The following is a 17141-nucleotide window of genomic DNA, read 5'->3' as shown; positions in this document are numbered from 1 at the left end:
TCGGTAAAATGATTTTAATCAAGAAGCTTTTGTTTTAAAAGATATATTAGATGAGTTATTTAACAGATACATGATGTGTGTCTAACAATGGGACTGTTTCATTCCATAATTTGTAATGATGTTTGTTTTGAATAAAGTTCGTTGTTGGTACCTATATTGAACAATTAGATTTTCTTTTCTTTAACATAAGGGAATTGAGTTGAAATTAAACAAAGAGTGATGAAATTGCAAGTTTCTAAGTGTGATTGTAATGAAAAGTTAATATATTTTTGTTAATTATGTTTGTTCTTGTTAAATCTTTTCATTTTTTAAATGAAATTTATTAGAATGCATTACCATCTGAATTCTGATAATGTGATATTACGTGGTAATGAAAAATTGTAAAAAAATATTTATTTAACGATCAAAGTTTCATTATTCTGGGATGACATGATACATTTTATGAATGTTTACACTTTAGATTATTTTCATTACCATTATTTAGTACCGTAAATCAAATTGGCGTTTAATGGATATTAAGAACTTAAGGTGCCTGCCTCAAGTTATTTTATAAAACTGACTTTTCTAACATTCATTTATTTATTTATTTTATATTTATATATTTTATCCAAAAATACAAGATTTTATGTTTTGAAAAGATGTTTTCATTTAAAAATTTAAAATTGGTGTAAATTTAGATTCTGAAAAAAAATTAAATTTGAATTTTCTCAAACTTAGTCATTCTCAAAATTATAATTTGATAATTAAATTTTTTTTAAATAAAAAATTTATTCCCAAATACAACTTAACGGTATTTAGACATAGATCATTTTAATTTGATCATGTTGTTTCTGAGTCGAACCAAACTTAAACGAATTACTTGGGTTGGGCCGGCCCACCAAATAAAAAAAATTGTAAAAACTGGAAACTCCAAACGTATATGGGCCTGTCTACTACGAAACCCATCTTTCTGACTCATTGAAAACACAGGGTAGTTTCATCGTCATCATTTTAAGAGAGAGAGAAAAAGAAGAAAGTAGAGAGAGAAAAAATGGTGAGAATAGGAACAATCACGGGGATGTCATTGGGTGCATTTCTCTTCTGGGAGTCAATGGACAAAGTTCATGTGTGGATCGCTCTTCACCAAGACGAAAAGGTTTCCCTTTTTCCTTTATTTGCTTATTCAACATCCAAATTATGATCTTATGCTTATACAAACCCTAAATTTACACTTAATAAGAGTTGTTTTGATGAATTAGTTATTGTTGTTATAATGTCCGATAACTATTGGGAAGTTGTATATTATATTTGTGATGAGTTAGCCGACAATTTGGTAGATAATTGCTATGAGATTTGAATAAGAACACCTTTTTTGATTTAGAATTGCCAGTTGATTAGGGAAATGATGTTGGTTTGTTTTTGATTTTTGGGATTTTATTTTGATTATATATTGATTTATGTGTCCCAACTCCCATTTACGGCTGATCTTTCATTTTTATTAATGGTTCTGTTTGTTAATCTAGCTATGGTCTTATGGTCTTTTTTCATATTTGATCCAACACTTAATCTTTTTTTTATGTATGTTAATTTTCTAGGGGACTATGAGCTAATATCTTGTGAACTTACTTCATCTTCCGAATTTCTGATTAGGGTGATTTTTAGGTGGTGAATTTGGGTCCTTATTTTTGAGTGATTGAGCTAAATGTTACTCTCCCCATTACAATGCAAGTGTCAAATTTTTAATAAAATGTAATATGGTGAATGAAAATTACATTTGGAATCTTATGGGGCTCAAACAAATTATGATCCATAAATAACTTTTAAATATGGAAAATGGGATGCTTGTAGTGAAATTGCCCACAATAGAAATAAGACACTTGCGTTGTTATAGAATGAGAATTAGGAGTTGTTTGAAGCCCGAAAGATGGAAATCTTCCCTGACAGATGAAAGGATCATGGAGATTTTAAACTTTTCAAGGAGATGTTGTTGGGTTTATATATTGAAGAACTAGAACATGGAATGTTGATTGTTTTGAGAATTTCGATGATATGAAATGTTGATCGAGAGATAGAAATTCAACGTACATTGCTTAATTTGCTTTAGCTGAGTAGTATGTGTTCCTTGTGAGTGCTATTGATTGCAGTTCCCAAGAACGTCAATCATATATGGGTTGTTCAGATATTTCCAGCTTGTGTAGTAGATTTTACTACTTCATACACAACTTTTGTAAATGATGATTTCTATATATGGGTATGGGACTATGGGTCGCGGCCTTCCTTCCTTCCCCTGACCCTGATTGTAGTTTTTATGTGCGGGATGGATATGATGATGAAGATGATCTTTTCATATTTATAATTAGTTAATGACTTTTTTTGTTACCTTGAGAATGTCACGCTTGTTGAACATTTAGTATATTATAATAATCCTAAGTATATAATTACCACAAACTACAAATAGTAGTGAGACAATATATATTAAATACAAAGTCCAAAAGGGGTTCAAAGGATAAGATAAAAGAAAATTGGAAAACCTAGTCAGCAATAAAAGCCGACTCGACTTTCTTAGATTTGGGCCTAAAGCCGACTCGGCTTTAGATTCTGGAAAATTGATTTTGTCAGCAGGAAAAGTCGAGTCGGCTTTCCTGGGAATGGAGCAAAAGCCGACTCGGCTTTTTGTTCTGATATAGCCGTCGAGTCTTTACGTTTCTTTTGAGTTGATTGCATTGAATTCCCTTACTTATTCCATATTATTTCTGGAGTTACAAAGGAGTAATTGGGAGGAATAATGTTGATGAATACGTTGGTTAATGGTATTGATCGGAGGTCATTAAGGTTGATCATTAATGGTTGATTTATTGTGCCATGACCCTTTGCTATACTTGGAGTAGTATAAATAGGGGCTTGGGGAAAGATGAAAAACACACCTAATTTCTGAATTCTCATTCTTGTTTTTTCTCTTTCACTTGTGTTCATTCAAGAGAGTAATTAACTTTTGTTAGAACTTTAAAAGCTTATAATTCATCAAACACTTGTTGTTAATTGACATACCCTAAGTACTAAGGGTGTGTTGTGTTGTGTGTATCTCGTTGTGAATTTCCAATTCAAAACCCAAATACCTTTGTGGGGGAAATATTACAAAAGGAAAGTAATTACACGCCTACAATAAGTATTAAGTTTCCGGGTAACGGTTGTCGTTACAAAGATAATCTTCAAGTTAATTCTTAGTGTATTTTGTAAATTTTATTTAGCCATCAACAAAGGGAAAAAACAAATTCCCAATTGTAATTTGTATTTTGCATTATTAGTTTATAATAATTATTGTGTTCGAGGTAAATCTTTTGACCCTTCAAACCAAATGAGCAAAATGAGGTTATTTGACAGGGCTAAAACAACCAAAAAATTACTTCAATATAAAAACTTTAGGTGATGAAGATATGAACTGGATGTAGTGCAAAGTTGCCTACTTTTTACCTTTGGTTATGATATACATAGCCCTAAGGACCTAATATAAGCTTTGCAAATATATTACTGAAATCGATTTTATTTTAGAAATTATGAAAAAATATATGCCGTTAGGTATAGTTATTGTTCAATAGTTTCTCCTTAGTTCCTACTTCCATGTACGTCATAGAAATGCTTAGAAAGGCTTTTAAGAACGCTTGGTATGGTCGTTTTGGGTGTGTTAACCGTATCTGAAGTGAGCATGTATTCGTTGCTGACATTTTTTGAGATATAGACTTTGTGTATTAGTACATTGAGCTAAGCAAGCTTTTGGGTTGTTTTGCGCAGAGGGAACGAGAAGAGAAGGAAAGGGAGGTGAGGAGGATGAGAGAAGAGCTTATACGACAAGCAACGGAAAGAAATTCAATTGCATGATTATGTTTATTACTTTACTAGGGAATCTTCATATTGTGCTGTTTTTCTTGAGTAATGTTATTCCGAATTTTGATGAATCTCATAAATTGGCACTTGGCAGTAGTTGAATCGATGAAGATTTCTATCATGAACAATGTACTGTCTTGTGCTTCATATAGCTCACATAGTTTGTATTCCAATATTGATTTATATGCATTTTTGGAGAAGTTTTTTGAATTTGATATGCATTGTTGTAAATGTCTTTAATATTGACTTAGTACACAATATCATTTCTTAATTAAAATGAAAAATGTTACAAATTTAAGGCCGTATTGGTGGCATATGAATACTGTTTTCTGGTCTTATTCATTTATTATTTCTCTTCCATTATCGTCTTGAAACTTTTTATATTCGTAAAATTCAAATTTTGAATTCATTTTAAGATTCAATTTATGAATTAAATAAACCATTATTGTTTAAAAATGACGAATGGGACAAAAATTAAAAATCCATTTTAATTACATTTTTTATAAGTAAAATTTTCAAATATAACACGAGATTCTTTTTCAAAATATTGTTTTTTGTCTCATGGACAAACATTAAGACATGGAGAGAGTTATGAACTTATGATAGTATGTTACTAGGGGTGTTGAATGGATCGTATAAGGGCTGGGTCAGGCTTATGTAAATATGGGTCGTGCCAGATAAGGACACTTTATAATTAAAATGGGCTTTAAATGGGTCGGGCTTTTAGAGCTCGGCCAATTACGGCCCATTTTTACTACTGAAAATAAGAGTTGTTCATGGCAGGTTTGGACGGGTAGCGGACCAGGTAATGCCTTAAAATCTACCCGCGGGCTCAAATATTTAAAAGTCCGTTTGCATTTGCGGGTATATTTTTTTGTCGCTACCCGCCTGTTTTCTTACTTAGTGGGCGGGACCCACGGGCAAGCGAGTATTTCTTATACTCCTATAAAAATTAAAAATACAATACAAATTATAAAGTTAAGTCTTTATACCAATTAAAATAATACAATATATCATCTAAAATACTCCAAAGACATAAAAAAAATCTCAAAATACTCAAATTAAATAAATATAAAAGTAGAAGATTGGGAAATGGGGATTGGGTTGGCGGGAACTGGGAGTTGGAGACAGTATATAAGAATTGAGAAATGAGAATTGTTGGGAAAGTGGAGTATTAAAGTAAGTTGGGTAATATAGAGCTAAAATACAAAAAAATAGAATTATTATTTAATAATTAATATATAAAACTAAGCGGATGAGTGGGTATACCGTGGGTATTTTCATGGTGCTCCTACCCGCTCATTTATCTTGGCGGGCGGGTATTACTCGTTCAATTTTAATATTTTTTTTAAAAAACATTGTCCAAGTTCGCTCGTTTTTCGAGACGGGTGGGTCGAGCCTGGTGGGTAGCCTGCCCATGAACAACTCTACTAGTAAAAATTATTTTAATTCCCACGTATCAATTTATAATAATTAAACTATCATTTATAATAAATAAATTGAAAAAATATTAATAATTGCATTGACATTGTCATATAGGAGTAATATTTAAATTATACATGAATTATGTTATTTACAAAGACCCGTTTCGGTCTTTATTGAGCAATTTTATAACCTCCTTCATTTTAATTATACTAAAGCCCGTTTTTCGGCCCGGTCTATTTTTGGTCCGACCCTTACAAAGCGCGTCTAAAGACAGGCAGGATAAGGACTCAAAATGAGGGTCTGGCCTATTAAACTCCCTTATATGTAATTAGTCAATCTAACAAAATCTCTTAAGTACATTTATTTTTATTCATTAAATGCAATAAATCATATCAATAGGTGTGGTGATTAGGGTGACTTAGAGTCCTTAATCATGGTTTAATATGTGGTGTTTTAAGAAGGGGCAAAATGGTAATTTCTAATATATGGATAAAAGGCTTAAAAGGAACAATTGAGATTTGGAGACAGAAGAAAAAGTTGAGTCGGCTTTCCCTCTGGCAAAAGGGACGCTGACTCGGCGTTATGGGCTTGAATGTTTCTTTTGTTTTGTTTTTGGTTTCTTGCTTTTGCCATAGGATCATATGTACGTGTCTAAGCCCTATAAACTATAAATAGGGCTAAACACATAGAATTCATTGTTAGCTTTAATTCCCTTATTCTCTCTCTACATATTTCTCTCTCTACTCTCTATTTTCTTCTTCCTCAATCGTAATCATCATTAATTGTACATCTCTATTGGAGAACTTGTTAAAGGAGTAATAAGACATCTAGGCTAAAACAGTGGACGTTGCCCAATTAGGGGTGAACCATTAAATCTTGGTGTGCTTTTGATTGTGTTCTTATTTGCTTGTTAATTGTCGTTCTTGAGTTGCACATATCAAATTCTGTTTTGGATGTTTGTGTGAGACATATTCTTGAGATCAAGCCTTTGATCCTTAGGCGTATAGTGTGTATTTAGATCAATAAGCATAATGTATTAGCAAGTATGGCGCAAGTAATAACATCAACTTTATGTAAAGATTGAAAAACATGTACGAGGAATCAGAAATCATTAAATTGAAGTAATTAGGATCGAGTAAGTTTTTAATCACCTTTATCTAACACCCCATGCTACTATCACTGCACCCTTCCATCTTTCGAGTACTATCACCGCCATCATCATCATCATGATCGTGATCATCATAATGATCATTATTCTCCAAGATTCTAGTAATTTGCTCCTCCCCACCATTGATGTCACTAATACAAGTAGTAGAAGAGGCAATATCGGAGATGTCCATTTCAATGTCTATGCAACCAAGATCATGAACTCTGGATGATGATGTGCTACCGCTGTTGGTGACCACAATGGGGAGCGGAGCAAGTGATTGCCGCCCGTCTCGAGGTGGGGAAAATACCACCGGAAGATACTCGTCGTTCTCACACGCAAATTTTGACTTCTTGAAATGCTCCTTCAGTGCTTCTGCTCCCTTCACATATTTTTTTAAAATTGCTAGTGTAAATTATTTTGGTAAGTAGTTTTGTAATAAATAAACTACAGTGAATAAAGATGTTTTTTGCTGGCTTTTTAAATAAAATCATCAAATATAATCACAACCTTCTCAAAATGGACTTCAATAAATTATCTACTTAATAAGTCTTTTTAAAATATAAAATAAATATATGTTTTAATCAGTCTATTGGGTCATAACTCATAAGTGATTTGAGCAAATTTTAAAAAGAATCTGATAATAGTTGGAATTATTTCAATTATCCAATAAAAAGAACATAAATTACAAAATGAATGTGATAATGGAGTACTACATATTATCTCATTTAATTATTTTAATATGATTCTTTTGCTTTTACTCTATATATTCCTTATCATATTTATAAATGTCTTACTATTTTGACTCATTATACACAATTTTTTAATATAATAAAACAACACTTCAATAATAAACAAAGAGAAACAAAAAGAAAGAAAGCAAAATCAAAGACACAAGATTTACGAGGTTCACCCCAATGTGGACTACGTCCTCGATGGTGTTTAGCTTGCCTGATTATGCGAAGAAACAATAGAGTTCTCAAGAACTCTTACAAGGGAGTATTACACTTGGAGAAGATAAAAGAAGATGGGTTTGTGTTTGGCTAGGGTTTGAATCAACATTGGAGTGAGTGTATGATACTCCTATTTATAGTAGAGGTTGTATACAAATGATTGGGCAAAGACCCACATTAAAACATTCCCGTAAAACTTATCGCGTAAGAAAACAGAGTGCATTCTGGACCCTCGCTCGATAGCCTTGGTCGAGCGGCTTGAATTTCAGTCGAGCAGTAGATCAGTGATCTGGTCGAGCCAACTGACTCGGTCGACCATGCCACAGTATGGGTCGAGCGGCTCATCAGAAAGTTCATAATGACTCCCACGTCATCATACACACACATACACAAATCCACACACAATCAATCTCATGATACACCATTGGTACACTCAAAGTCACACCAAAAACCCTAACATGTAGCAATTTTATTAAAATGGAAAGCAGCTAAATACCTGAAGTCTAGCATAAGTGACTTCACAAATCTTGCTAGAATTCAAAGTTTCCCAACGTTGATGATGAAATGATTTGTAAAACCTCAATGTAGCTTCTGGGGATGTCATGTTCACAAACCCATATCCCACATTACATTTATTGCTGCACTTGGAATTTAAATTACTTCATTTTATTTATTAAAACAAATTGACACAAATTAACCTTAAAGATGATCAAAAGCAGAGAAAATACCTAAAATCCATTGGGAGGTAAACAAAATCATAGGAAGATAATGGCAAATTATCATCTTGATCTCCATTAGCAGCTGTAGTAATGATCTGTTCATTGCAGTGTATGCAGTGATTGTCTAACATATTCAACAACAGCTTCTGACTGCCACCAATCACATTATATACTTCTATTAGAGTATATTAAAGTAGTATTTTTTGAAGTTTAAACCATTAGCTTAGTGTTTGATTAACTTGACTACTATTTGATATGGTATTAAAGTTATATTAGCCTGACAAGAGATTATAGCTTTGAATGAGTCAAACTCATTTAAAGTGAAATTTTCAACGCTATATAAGAAGGGTTTGTGTTACATCTATAATTTTATCTCAAAAGACTCGAGCAAATGTCTCGATTTCTTGACAGTATATAACACTCCGTTATGATTACAATTTTAATTTACTCTTTCTGTCCCAATAAATTTGAAGCAAAGAGAATTGTGGGGTTTTAAGAACTTGTAATAAATGAATATAAAGAATAAAATGTGTGGATCAAATTAAAATAGAATTAAAATGTATAAATAAGATTAAAAGAAAATAGTGGATCATTATTCAAAAATATAATGTAAAATAAATGAATATGAAAATGACATTTGATGCAAAATAATAAATGGAGTATTTAACTACCATGTATATAGCATAATACTAAAATTGGTGCAAATAAAAAAATAATTTTAGGCAAAAGTAGATTTACATACCTATACTTGTTGGGTATGTTCTTAATCATGAGAGTAGTCCTGATATCTTTACATAATCCACTTTCTTCAATGATTGCATCTTCCTTAATCAAAAACCTCGGATCATAATCCTTTTGTTTCCCTTTCCATGATTTACTTTTCCTTAATGAGTCTTGTCTTTGCTTTAGACTCCCAACATTAATCCTAACATCCTCATTTCTATTCACATTGCTATTCGTTGCAGTCTGATTATCAACCGAATCTTCACTTCTTGGAAAACTTCTTTGACGCTGATTATTCGGAGATGATGATCTTCGACGGCGGAGATTTAACGAAGACGGTTGTGGTGTTGGTAATAATTTAAGAAATTTGTTATTGTCATTATATTGATGATTATTTTTAAAATTAAAATTATGGTTAAATTTCTTGATCATATAATGTCCACCTGGTCTACTATAATCAATCACCACACTTCGACCATAAATTTCTTTCCCGTTCATTTCTGTTAAAGCTCTAGAAGCATCTCGAACATCATAAAACTCCACAAATCTTTGATTTTTCTTCATTGGTGTCTCCCTTATTTCCTTAACTTCACCTATTTTGAAAAAATATAATAAAACCCATATTCAATTAGACACAATATGAAAAACTAAAGAAGAATTATATTAAGGGTTGTTTGGCACATGAAATTTGAGGAAGGAAACGTGATTTTGTTCTAAAAAAAAAATTAAAGTCTTTGTTTGTTTAAAGGAAATGAAAATAGGAAATAGATATAAAAAACCAAAAACTCGCTAAAAATTAAATCTTCGAGGAAGCATCGTAATTGGTGAGACTTTTATTTACATCTATTTCTTGCGGGAGCTAAACCTCTCTGAGGGCCTAACTAAGGACAAGGATAGTTGGAGGCATCATATCCAGATTCTAGATTATTGATGTCCTCGTAGGTTGTTACCATCCTGCCCATCTCGTTTCCTTTATTGGTTTATTAGTTTTTATTAGTTTTTTTGTGCCTTTTCTGTACGTGGGCCTCTTTAATAAGTTTTTTCCTTATACATACGTCTCCGTATCTTTCTTGAGCCGGAGGACTCATTTGGCCGCGTTCTTTTCTGTGGGTATGAGTTGCCGCCGTTTTTTCCTCTCCAGATCCTGTCCATATTTTTATATGTGCGCGATACATTGGGTTGGATGATGATGATGATTTCTTTAGAGTTTCTAACATGACAAATAAGAGATAAGACTTTTTTATCTTTAAAATCTCATCTTAAAAGTCACACGAGTTCTATTCCTTTGTGCCAAACACTCTTAGAGTAAATTAGAAAAATTAAGTATTACCAAAAGCTTGGAAGATTTCTTTAAGAGCAAGAGTAGAAACTGTTGGATTAAGATTAAAAATAACTAGACTACCCTGATTTTGACAGTCAGGAAAAGCGTCAGCAACAGGGATACTAAACTGGGCCCATACGGGTTGACCTGAAATGAGGCCAGGAGCGGAAGAAGGAGGTGGAGGTGGGCCGGAAATATTTGGCGCCAAAAAGGAATTATAATAAATACGGAGGCGGTACTGGTGTTGCATGTGTAGATCACGTACGGCATTGAGTACTGCATGTGCTACCCTTAGATCATGAAAATGAACGGTCAATATTCCTTCCGAAATTCTCTCCATCTGAACAGCTCTAACATCGCCGAATATTTCCAATTCTCGTCTCACTAAAGACTCACTAACGTCAGGGGGGACGGCTGTTAGAAGTATTGCTCTTGTTGGAGAAAATGCCGGCGGTGGAATTAACGGCGGAAGATAAACGGGTGATGACAATAAAGGATTCAGGTATGCTTGTGGGCTAATTGGGTAGATGAAATCGGGGGAAAATGGTGGTTGGGGTGGAGAGAAAAATGGAAGGTTATATTGGGCTGGGTAAGTGGGCCGGAACTCTAGGGCTGATGGGTTGAGGTTACCGGCGGTGAGGCTCACGGCGGCGTTTTCAGACATATTTTAATGTTTTTGTTAGCCCGAATTTGAGGTTGAGAGGTATTATTAGAAAGGCATACGGTGAAGAGGTTTTAAGAAAGATAAGAAGGTTTGCGAGAAGAAGTGGAGAGGTTTAATTAGAGTATTAATTGCAAAAAAACGCTATTTTTAAAGTCCTAATTATACAATTAACTAAAAAGAAGGAAAAAATTTATGTACTAGGATTCTTCTACTACTTTTCTCTATTACTAATATGTTGACAGTTATTTTAGAATAAAAATAAAATTTCAAAATTCTACTTATTTTCCTCCACCAAGCAATGCTAGCCATTAGATTGAGTAATGTACTCTTCATTACATTTTCGGGCCGTTTGATAGATGGTAATAAATGGTGGTAATGAAAATGAAAAACTAGTGTAATTTTGGTTGAAAAATCTCTTGTCGACCTTGATGATCATGTTTGTCCAACTTTAATCATCTCATTTTCTTCATTAACTTCATTCCAATGCATTACCATTGAGAGAAGTGGTATTAGGTGGTAATAAAAATTTGTAAACAAAAAAACTTTTTTGTGATCATAGTTTCATTACCATAGAAATGATATGGAACTATTGATAAAATTTTATATTATAAACCATTCTTATTACCACCATTTAGTATCACTAACCAAATGGGTCGCTTAAGTAATGGAGTGGATCTTAACTCAAGTTCTATGTCGCATCCTTACAAAGTTTTCTTGTCATATGGAATAATCAAATTGTTAAGTGTTATATTTATTTAACTAAATGTCATACAATTAAACTAAAAAAAAAATTCTTTATAAAGATTTATCATATAGTATAATCTAAATGGTTAATTTCTATATTTATTAAACTAAACAAGGTAAAATTAATTGTATTCTATATTTAATAAAAAATTAAAACATTCAAAAACACTCAATTTCTGTTCGTGAATCATTCAAAGGGAGGGTAGTGTACTTTGGAAAGAAAAAAAAATATATCTATTATCAAACTATAATAATTATAATAATAATAATAATAATAATAATAATAATAATAATAATAATAATTATTATTATTATTATTATTATTATTATTATTCATAATATTTTAAAATCATAAATCATAATACTTTTGTATGTTAATACTATTAAATTTGTATTTTACACAAGATTTTATATTAGTGAGTAATAATAATAATAAATACTGTGTTCAAGAAAATTTTTATGGATAATTAGTTAATGGAAATAGTCGTTCTATTGGTTAACACTTAACAGTCGTACACGTGGTATTGGGGTGAATATTTGTCCCTTGATTTCTCTAGGATATCGCCTAGTCGCGCAGGCTTGCGCTGCAAATTATGTTTGTCCCTTCTTATCTAATTAATTGATTTTTAGTGACTAATTATTTTAATTAATTAAAATTTAAATATTGGTTGTAATTGATATTTACTGATTTATCTATTGTAATCAATTTGTATTAAGTTTTAATGATTAAAATTGATTTTTGCTGATTATAATTAATTTTTATTGATTAAAACTATAATATTAATAGTATATTTCTGTTATTTAATTTGTTTCGACCATGATCTTATTGAATTTTTTACATTAGGAAATTGTAAGTATCTTCATTTTTCAATTTCAAATAATTTTGGAAAACTTTTTCATATCAAATTAAGTCAAAAAGTTCAATGCATAATTTTAATCTCTAATATCTCTAATTCCATACGATAAAAATTCTATTACCTTCATATTATGAAAATATGAATTAAAACAAATAAAAATATTTTATATCATACATAGAGAATCATGTACCAAATAAGATCAGTAGATGAACATTGAATAATAATTGTTACAATTATTATATCAAAGATTAAAAACATTATAAAATATTGACATTGTTTCTTCCAATTTTCCTCGAAACTAAAGATGAGTAACTGATATCATGATAAATATCCAAAAAAAGGGGTTGGAATGGAAAGAAGAATCTGTAAGTGTTGTATTAGTAGTGAAACCACTCTGCTACACGTCTACACACAAATAAGCACCAAATTTAAAAAGAACCATTCCTGATTCTACCTCGACTTATCAGATGTTTACAAATGCAGCTATTAAAATAACCGTATAGACTATACAGAGATTCTATTAACCACAATCCCCTAAATATCTTGCTTTTCAATTGTTTATTCTTTCCATTATCCACATATCCACAAATACATTTCGACAATTATTTAATTATTTAGGATATTAGTATAGGATGTGCTTAATACCATCATTTTGTATATAAACTAATACTTATGCTGTTTGATTTTTTGTGATATATTTTGTTCGTTTTGAAATATTCGCTATATTAGATTTTGTGAGTATTATTCAACTATCAAGTTTATAATTTTTATGTTGCGCTGATGTAAGAAAAAAATATAGTTAAGTGAAATCTTATTCGAATCGTCTAATTGCATATTTTTATAATATCAAAGTTTTATAATTTTAAGTTAAATAGTTTAAGTCTAAGATATAAGAGATCAAAATTACGCGTTAAATTGCGTAAAAAATGAAATATATAATAAGTATAACAAAATAGATAAAGTGTATTACACGATTTATTCAATTTTTAGTAAATTAGTATTGCTTTTCCAAAAAGAAAGAATTTATCTTATCAAGATTCTCTTGGATTGTTTTAAGTGAATAATCGTAAGATTCACAAAATCACTCTTTCAAAGAATCCTTTCTCTTTTTTCTTTTGCTTGTGTATTTATTCAATTTTTATTTACTACCACATGTCACTCAAATGAATCGATGTCAAAGCCGACCTAAATATCCATTCCAGCCTCAAAATTGGTCTTATTTTTTTAGTACTTGGTAAGCATTGAGTTTAGATGGTGCAAAAATATTTTTTATAAGGAGGTCTTATTATGTGATGATATACTTCATATATAGACTAAATAATAATTAATTAAATTATTACTTTTAAATCAAAATATATTTTTCTATTATATCTTATGTTTAGGTTGATATCAATAATCATTTTACGCTTGAAATATAACGAAAAAATTTATATCATATTTAAAAGTTATTTTATAGCAATAATAATAGAATAACGATAAATGTTTAATTTAAATTATTGAATTAAACGGGACCAATTTAAAACCAACTCATCAAGTATGGTAGGTCTAGTCTCAAGGAATCATTGCATATAAGCTATTGCTAAAAGTTGATGCTTCAATCAAAATGATCCTCGAAAAAATGAGTTATTTAGTTGGCTTATGTAGTGGTACACATTCATTAGTTGATCATTTGGCCAATCGAGTTACTGTTAAATAATGTAATCTAGAAAAATCTAGGGAGTAATGTATCAAGAAGTAAGTAAAAAAAAAATTCTATGATATCCTAGAACTATCTAGACTAACACCCTAAAGCTAATAGTCTAGAACTATCTACAAGTTGTAGAAAAGACTAGAAACATAATGATGGTGAAAGCACCAACATAGAAGTACTATATGTATGTGTTGCATGCTCTCATTTGTAACCAAGCCACATAATACAAAAAACCTTTTTTTCACAAAAGCCATAAACTCTCCTCTTTATTTTTCATACTAGCATCTTCAATATTTATTAATCAAAATCAATAATCCACTACAACTTCCGCATATTAATTCTAACAGTTACAAAAGCAACTGTTATATCCGGATCTAACATTGGTGATAAGGTTTTTATTCTAATTAAGTATTACGCTTACACATTTAAATAGCTCTAAAATCTCATTTGCTCTCATGTAAAGTTTTTTATGTTTTTCATTACAACATTAATCTAATCTCCCTCATATCATTCATACATCTACATTACTGATTCTCTTATACTTTTTTATTCCTTTAAAATTATTATTAGTAATAATATATTGTTAAAAAATATCATATTTAATTGCAAATTCAATTCAAACAGAGATAGAAATTATAGTAGTATGTATGATACAATAATTCCTACAAATTTTTAATGTCTTGATTTGATAAAATTGGTTATGCACAAAGGTATTTAGTCGGAAAAAACAATACAAACATAAATGGAGACAAATATAAATGGGGGACCAATCCATCCTTTTATGCCTCCCCTCGTTATCAGGAATATACTTCTATGTTGATTGTTGCCAACCCAAACTCTTCTTAATCCCATTCATTTGTGGGATAACAATGTTAAGGACATCTGCCCACCATTTTTCCAATGCTCTTTAATTGGATTTTTTTGGAGTACGTAACTTATAATTGAGTTCTTAAATATAACTTAAATTTTTTTGTTTTGTTGAGTTAGTTTTTAACATGGTATTAAAAATCAGGTCGAAAATATGGTCAAGTAGAGGTGTTTAAAATAAACTCGATGATTCGATATTTTACCAACCTTGAAACCGAACCCCAGTTAACCTGACTACAATACGAATTTAAAATAATGTAAAACTTATTGTGGACGCAAGACCCAATTTTGAATCGACCTGATAACCCGAATGAACCTCGGGCACGGGTTTAAATCTCATACACACTTCTACTCAAAATGGCTCTCGTGTGAGGAAGCGTGTTAGAATATACTCCCTCCTATTCTCCTAACGCGTCCCATTTAATCCTTTTTTCGCCATTTTTTAGGTGGTCAAAATGTAACCACATATGAAAGAAAAAGAATAGTGTTTTTAAATTTTGGAGGGATAAAGTGGGGTTTATGTATAAAGGTGTGAAAAAATTAAGTTTAGTAAAGGTAAATTGATAAAGTTAACATATCCAAAATAAAAATATGACATTTAGAGTGACTTGATCTAATGAGAAAATGAGACAAATAAGCGGGAGTATATTATATCCGAGGCTCAACTATTAATTTAAACTTTTGGTTAAGTTGATTTTCTAATTTTTTTTATTTCGAATAGACAACTTTAATTAGGTTAAAACACCAACTTACTTTCCTTCTTCAACATCACTATTTTCACCATTGTTGTCTTCTTCAACATCACTATTTTTACTATTGATGAAGCTTAATTTTTTTTAAAAAAATAAGAGGATTGTAATTCCAACTAATATATAACACAATTAACCCCAAAAAAAATGAAAAGGAAAGTTTTGAAAACGAAAATGGTGAAGATGAAGCATAAATACATACCCTTGATGGTCTTGCAAATGTTGAAGAAGATAAATAGAGAATAAACGACAATAAAGTTTGAGAGAGAAAGATGGAGATTGAAAACCACATATAGAGTTTGTGAGAGGACCATGAGTGGTTTATGTCAAAAAAGAGTGAAATGAAAACTGAAAATGGAAGTTAAATAGTTACGAGGAGCACGTGACAATAATCACAAAATTCAGTTATTTCTTTTTTTTTAATTTATAAATTGGGTCGGCTTCAACTTAAGACGTATAGACGGTTTCAAGTAAGAATTTGTGCATTTTTAATGGTGATATGTGAGTGAGCATAATGGGTAAACATCTTTAATTTTTATGACTAAATTGAATTGAAAAGTATATTTTCAAATTTCAACTTGAAAATAAAAGTCCTCTTAAGTGTTTTTATTAAGCACGCCATTTTCAAAATCTGTTGTAAATGAAAGGTGTAAAGAATAACTAAAGACATTTTTCAGACTGATGACGCCCAATATTTATAATAATATTAATATTTACAGATAATGAGTACAATCTAAATAAAAAATTATAAGAGTATTAATCAATCACTCTAATTAAAATATTAAGAAATATACTAAGATAAATAAATATTACACTAATGTTATTGAACTCGTTGAGACTGTCTCAATCTATCTCACCATGAGACGAATCCAAATAATTAATCCAATACTCTAACTAATCACTTTAAATTTATAAATTATCACTTTAAAATACTAAATATACATCAGTCAACTCAATAAAAATAATTTCACAAAGCGAATGGACGTAGGCCAAGCCGTCCACCACAAGCAGAACTCAATCTATATCCCATCATGACTAGCCCATCAAATTTCAAAATGACCCATGAAGCCCAGTAGATCCTGAGCCTGAGTCATTGCAAATTCTTAAAACAACTATTGAATCTTGTCGGGGCGGTCCAAATTCATGTACTAGCCCATTGACTACCACCAAGATGGAGTATTATTACGTTTACTAACAGCGTCTCTCCTAAGAGACTGTCATTATAAGAGACGGCTCTTCAAGCTCAGACCCAACAATTAAAATAAAGAGAAAAATCTAAAAACTGATGCGCGCGTTTGACTCTATTTGGAGTTGGTGTTGTAACCTATTAAAGTTGGTGTTATAATCTATTGAAGTTGGTATTATAACGTATTAGAATTGCTATTTGGAATTGTTGTTATAATCTATTAAAGTTGGTATTA

The 17141-nt window shown here is 30.9% G+C and overlaps 2 protein-coding genes across 2 annotated transcripts; one reads left to right on the top strand and one right to left on the bottom strand.

Moving 5' to 3' along the window:
- Positions 1-957: 957 nt before the first annotated feature.
- On the top strand, positions 958-4071 carry LOC130809000 (uncharacterized). The gene is made up of 2 exons (XM_057674598.1): positions 958-1135; positions 3769-4071. Exons 1-2 carry the CDS (start codon positions 1031-1033, stop codon positions 3853-3855), a joined length of 192 nt encoding a protein of 63 aa, XP_057530581.1. The 5' UTR covers positions 958-1030; the 3' UTR covers positions 3856-4071.
- A 2372-nt stretch (positions 4072-6443) lies between these two features.
- LOC130808584 (protein terminal ear1 homolog) lies at positions 6444-10813 on the bottom strand. Its single transcript, XM_057674039.1, has 6 exons — positions 10159-10813; positions 9244-9421; positions 8848-9138; positions 8115-8255; positions 7883-8024; positions 6444-6815 (listed from the first exon to the last, which is right to left on the bottom strand). Exons 1-6 carry the CDS (start codon positions 10811-10813, stop codon positions 6444-6446), a joined length of 1779 nt encoding a protein of 592 aa, XP_057530022.1.
- Positions 10814-17141: the final 6328 nt, after the last annotated feature.

This window comes from Amaranthus tricolor, chromosome 3 (genome assembly GCF_026212465.1).
Source record: "Amaranthus tricolor cultivar Red isolate AtriRed21 chromosome 3, ASM2621246v1, whole genome shotgun sequence".
Lineage (NCBI taxonomy): Eukaryota > Viridiplantae > Streptophyta > Magnoliopsida > Caryophyllales > Amaranthaceae > Amaranthus > Amaranthus tricolor.
The sequence above is the reverse complement of the archived record's forward strand: the minus strand, read 5'-3'. Positions and strand labels throughout refer to the sequence as shown.

Excerpts from the sequence above, each read along its gene's own strand:
- LOC130809000 (XM_057674598.1), top strand. The coding sequence starts at position 1,031 with ATGGTGAGAATAGGAACAATCACGGGGATGTCATTGGGTGCATTTCTC. Across the intron at positions 1,136-3,768 it reads CTCTTCACCAAGACGAAAAG|AGGGAACGAGAAGAGAAGGA; the intron begins GTTTCCCTTTTT and ends TGTTTTGCGCAG.
- LOC130808584 (XM_057674039.1), bottom strand. The coding sequence starts at position 10,813 with ATGTCTGAAAACGCCGCCGTGAGCCTCACCGCCGGTAACCTCAACCCA. Across the intron at positions 8,256-8,847 it reads AACATACCCAACAAGTATAG|TCAGAAGCTGTTGTTGAATA; the intron begins GTATGTAAATCT and ends GATTGGTGGCAG. Across the intron at positions 8,025-8,114 it reads TACCTCCCAATGGATTTTAG|CAATAAATGTAATGTGGGAT; the intron begins GTATTTTCTCTG and ends TTCCAAGTGCAG.